The sequence below is a fragment of the Nicrophorus vespilloides genome, unplaced genomic scaffold (assembly GCF_001412225.1).
Source record: "Nicrophorus vespilloides isolate i.1.1-1 unplaced genomic scaffold, Nicve_v1.0, whole genome shotgun sequence".
Lineage (NCBI taxonomy): Eukaryota > Metazoa > Arthropoda > Insecta > Coleoptera > Silphidae > Nicrophorus > Nicrophorus vespilloides.
In genome coordinates this window covers 126330-132158 of record NW_017096372.1, presented here as the reverse complement: position 1 = coordinate 132158, position 5829 = coordinate 126330, and the positions used below count along the sequence as shown (strand labels likewise).

Here is a 5829-nt window from a genome sequence, read left to right as displayed (position 1 = left end):
TTTTTGTTTTTTTTGTTTTGTAAAACTTTATGTAATTAAGAGGCTGAAAGAGGCTGAAGCCCATAACAGTCTGAATTTTTTTTTTTGTATCACACCATGTAATATGTATGTAAGCTAACATAATAAATTCTAACCATTCTAACCACCGAAACACAACAACAAACTTGAGCAATTTGTCGAGTTCTTCGACATTCTCGGTAGTCGCTTCATCTCTGCTGGATACTATGCGAAGCATACCATGTGGGGCTCCAGACTTACAACAACAAAAGGTCGAGAGCTACTGAAAGCTATGCAATAGCGAAACCTCACACATCTATCCGCCGGTAAACCAACCTACTGGCCAACTGACAGGGCCAAACAACCCGACGTACTGGATATCGGCATTGTGAAGGGTATCTCCAACAACTATCTTTCCATAGACACGAGTTTGGACCTATCATCCGACCATTCGCCAATACTTGTGACACTGTCTTCGGAGATTCTGAAACGGGATAGACCACCAAACCTGAGTACGAATAGAACCAACTGGGACCAGTTCAGAGTATACCTTGAGACGGTGTTAAGGACGGATATTAGGCTGAAGTCGGAGGAAGACTTGGAAAATGCGGTCGAAGATCTCACCCGATCCATGCAAGCAGCTGCATGGAGTTCTACACCTTCACCATCATCCATCCGAACCAGCTACAAAGGTCCAGCAAACGTACGTAACCTCGTAAAAGAGAAACGAAGGCTGAGGAAGATTTGGCAAAACACCCACTCGTCTGAATAGAGTCAATAAACAACTCAGGAACTTATTAGAGAGCCAGAGCAACGAGACGCTGCACGAATATCTTGGTCTGTCTCCTACTGGAACTAACGAACACTCACTGTGGCGAACAAGCACACGAAACAACAGAGACAGAGAGAGTCGCTTCTTCGACAACCGGATCGTAACTGGGTGAGGAGTGATAAATAGAAGGCGGAGATGTTTGCTAACCATATGACAAACGTGTTCCAACCTTTCCGTGCAGGACTTGCAGGGGAAGAAGGAAACGGGATAATGGAATTTCTGGGGTCTCCATACCAAATGTCACTTCCCATTGCTCAATTTAATGTGAGGCAGGTTAAGCTAGCTATACTAGAGTTAAAGCTAAAAAAGCGCCAGGATATGATTACAGCAGAGGTCTTGAGGCAGCTCCCCAGTATCGGCATTAGGGTAATATCGCTTATCTTCAACGCAATCCTGAGACTCGGTATATTTCCATCACTGTGGAAGGTAGCCCAAATCATACTCATCGCCAAACGTGGAAAACCAACGTCTTAATATAGACCCATCATCTTCCTGCCGGTACTGTCTAAACTGTTCGAGAAGTTGTTGCTGCGAAGACTGAAGCCCTGGCTGTTGGATAGTCATCTCATTCAAGAACACCAGTTCGGATTTCGTGAACGACATGGCACTGCCGCTTTCCTCGATATCTCACAGGCGTTCGACCGAGTATGGCATGGAGGATTGCTATATAAAATTAAAAAGTGTTTCCCACATGAATATTACGTCATATTCAAACCGTACTTGACTGGGAGGTACTTCCAGGTCAAGCACAAGGACGAAGTGACCTCGCTTCGCCCAATCCTCTCTGGTGTCCCGCAGGGAAGTGTTTCTGGACATTTACTTTATTTGATCTTCACGGCTGTTCTAGCATCCCACCAAAACCGAACTACGGCCTCACAGATAATCCAAAGCATAGAACATTGGTTCAGAAAGTGGAGAATTAGCGCTAATGAAACAAAGTCGGTGAATGTAACGTACACAATGCGTCGACAAACTTGTCCACTCGTTACACTGAATGGCAGTGCCCTACCACCGGCTGATGAGGCTAAGTATCTTGGCATGCACCTGGATCGTCGACTCACCTGGAAAAAGCATATTACGACAAAAAGAAAACAGCTGGGACTGACAGTAAAAAATTTGCATTGGCTGATGGGTAGATACTCATCCATCTCATTTCATCCATCTAAAACAAAGTTTTAATATATATTTACGATAATAAAACCGATATGGATTTATGGATTGCAACTATTGGGATCTGCTTGTAATACAGCAGTATTGACATCATATAGCGGTTCCAGTCAAAAACGCTCAGAGCATTTTATCTGATTTTCTTTTTTTATTGTAGATAGATTGCTTTGTAAATAATAATTTAAAAAAAAAGTATGTAATTATTAATATTGATTTATTATAATATATCTATAAAAACATATCAAAATTGATATTAAACAATTAATTAAGTCGTATAGTGAAACATATTCAAAAATACACATAATATGTGTACACAAGTTTTAAAAATGATGTAGCAGGCGCGCAATCTGGGACTTCTCTTCTCATTGTCACTCGTTATGAGAAACGTCGCTCGTTAAGCGAGTCATTTTTCTTAAATCTATTTTGCTTTTTAAGCGAGGTTCCACTGTACAGTAATAATTCACATAGTGAAAACGGACTGATCAAAGAAACAAATACATACAAAAATAAATCGGAAAATAGTAAATTCGTATTGTTCGAAACTTTGCCAGATATTGAAGCAGTATTTAATTTTGGTTATAATTACCAATAGTATATCATTTACCTTTACTATGGACACATGTAATGAAAATATATATATTATGGGCGGAAAGATCTATGGTAATTCGATCTACATAGCAGTTAATTTATAATGTTTTTTTTTATTAGTTCATTCATTTATAACTTTATGTAAACATTTTATTGTTACTAATATTATTTTTTTTCAGGTAAATGAACTACACTATCATTATTGTAAATTATTAATGAACAAAAAGAAGTCTGGAGAAAAGTAAGTTTAAAAAATGTACGTCGATAAATATTACGATGAAAAAAATGTTCCAAGAAAAGAAAGTTAATATTTCATTTTAACAATTTACCTACATGACAGTTATATACATTTTAAAGTATATAACAATTTATTTTATTATGTGAATTATGTAAATATTACATGACTTTCTCAAAACTTCAAAGGAAATACGTTTTAGAGGTAAAGCATCTCATAAACATTTTCACGAAAATCAACGTTTATCTATCAGAAAAAACTGAAAAATATATATAAAATATGAACATGTAATAGTTTAAATAATAACCAACAATAACTCGCGTAGTACGGATTTGATTAATGCTATAGTACGGTTTTAAAATATAAAAACAAACAAAATTTTTATTAAATACAATAATAATAAATTATAAATTATTACACAATCATTTCCATCCATTCAGTTCAGTCTCTTTTTGTGTTGTTCACTTTTATGCGGTTTTAAATTGCTCCGTTAGTGCGGTTTCAAACAGAATTTATTACCCGCATTATGCAATTCATTTATACGTATTAACAGTTTATATTAAAGAAAAAAATATTATAAATTATTATTTATGGATATATAAATATTGTTGATATTTGTTTATAAATATTGGTTTTAAATTATAATATAGGGAATGCAATATACATATTAGTGATATTAATTATAATAAGCCTGGATTTGGCTTAATCTATCTGCCAGAACCAAACAACATAGCAAACGAATGGAAACCCCTAATTATATAGCACAATAACCAAAAGCATAATTATTGTAAATATTTGTATGTATACTACTGTCTACTTTGTATTTATTTAAAATAAATAGTTTATGTTTTTAATAAATATATGTATGTTATTATACAATAAATTTTGTTTAAAATGATATTATATAAAAATATAAAGTTTTGGTAATTATTTGACTTTTGGTCAGTCTTAACTTTTTAAATAATTAAAAAAGCTTATAATTTTCATTTGTATATTTATAACAATATTTAAAAAAAAAACAAGTAAACAGGACAATACAATTGATAATATTTATAATTCATCCTCTAATTACAAAACTCATGAACTTTAAAAGATTATTTTAAAATTAATTAATTTTAATATTTATTACTAATTATAAGTTTCCTTGTAAACTGATACAATTGCGGATGAAACTAAAAATTGGTAAAACTAGAGTTTATATTAATTAACAAATCATGTTAATTCATAAATATAATTTACATAATTCACTTTTAGCACTATTACAACTGCAAATACGTACAGTTTCGGATTGTAGTTTTGAATAGTGCAAATATACGGTGAACTGTGGATAAAGGACTATTAATTATTACTATTGATCCAAATGGAAGTGCGATTTAACAAAACAATTACGTAATGTAAACACACGGGCCAATGTCCTTATCAACATATGAATTAATTGCTGTAATTTCTAACGTAGTTAAATGCTAATTGAAAATGTTAAAGTGTGAATGAATCGTATCGCTGCGGAATGAATGACACTGAATAATGAAAATGATAAACAAACATAATTAGGATACATACAAAAAAAATATTGGAGGCAATTCCAGCGGATTTCACGCATTGCTGCTATATTTAATTAATTATTTTAATGTCATATTTTATGCCCAATTAATTGTACAGTAATTTGGTGCAAATTGAGTTCGTAGATTAAGCGCTGCGTCGGCTTTGTCGAATCTCTAATGTCTAATTTTGTTTTTGTTATGAGAGGTCTAACAAAACTTTGCTAAGTTGGCTGAAAAAATAAAATTTCATCATTTTTAAATTTCTATTTATTTCAATAGATATCTTAAGTCGGTAGAGCCTCCTTTCAAAAAATTCCTCAAAATCGGCTTTTTGGGGCTTTTCAAGTTCGACATTAACTGCATTAACGATCTCTTCAATTGAACTGAATAGTCTGAAGAAAAAGGTAATGGGCGAATTTCATTGATGCCAGAGAGCTCTTCCTGATCTTCTTGAAATTTGATATGAAATTTCCTTAGACTTTAACAAATGGATAAACAACTTTTGTTTTTTTTTTCATAAACAAATGAATTAACTCTTACTTAGGGTACATTTGATAGACCCCTCATATATCACAATGGGAACTGAAAATATGAATTAATTTATTATGGAATAATTGTATTATTGAAAAAAAATGTAACTATAAAATTTTTAGATATTTATTAGACATATTTACATTTAAATATATTAATGTTTGTGCTCCAAAATATTTGAGCTAATCCTCCTCTTTTCTTTCCATTTATTTATGCGATCTTTAAATGCAATTAATCTGAATTACTTTTCTTGTTTTTTTACAATTGTAAATAATTCTCTGTCATTTAAAGGCATATTCTATCTCCTTCCAAAATTATTACGTTTACTTTTTAAATAAATATTTAATTTTTTAATATTTTATGTTTAAAGATATTTCCTTTTTAAGTTGTTTACCTGAATCCTCTGAATATATTTAAAAATATTTATGTAATTTATTCAACTCTCATATAATAAATGCATGATTCATTTATTATTTAATGAAAAATACAGGCAAATTTCACATGAAAACGTTTAGTTTTTTTTTAATAAATAATTATTAAAATATATAATACTTATTTACGGAAAACAATTTTATTGCTGTTGTTTTTATTTTTAGTTTACTAAAAATCGACAATATAAATTATTTTGATTGTTACTTTGTTATAATATATGATAATTTCTATTAAACAAATAAATAATAGTGCTTTTTTGTACAAACACATATTATTTTTAGATAATCTTTATGACTGCATCAATGAAATTCAGAAGTTTTCTTGTTATAAAAAATGAAACTAAATAAGTTATTTCAATGATTATTCTGAATTTCTTTTTATAAAATGGAGATAAATTAGTTAAATAAAGTTTCTGACAAAAATAACTAAGTTATTATGTAATTCCTCAATTTATAATTTTCCCGTATAATTATTTCATCTAAAAAAAATATGTCAATATACTTTGC

At 31.1% G+C, this 5829-nt stretch overlaps 1 protein-coding gene across 1 annotated transcript; it reads left to right on the top strand.

Moving 5' to 3' along the window:
- Nucleotides 1-964: 964 nt before the first annotated feature.
- On the top strand, nt 965-2008 carry LOC108556853 (RNA-directed DNA polymerase from mobile element jockey-like). The gene is made up of 2 exons (XM_017913136.1): nt 965-1296; nt 1366-2008. Exons 1-2 carry the CDS (start codon nt 965-967, stop codon nt 2006-2008), a joined length of 975 nt encoding a protein of 324 aa, XP_017768625.1.
- Nucleotides 2009-5829: the final 3821 nt, after the last annotated feature.

Coding starts and splice junctions, on each gene's coding strand:
- LOC108556853 (XM_017913136.1), top strand. CDS start 965: ATGTTTGCTAACCATATGACAAACGTGTTCCAACCTTTCCGTGCAGGA. Junction 1,297..1,365: donor GCCAAACGTGGAAAACCAAC/GTCTTAATATAG, acceptor GTTGCTGCGAAG/ACTGAAGCCCTGGCTGTTGG.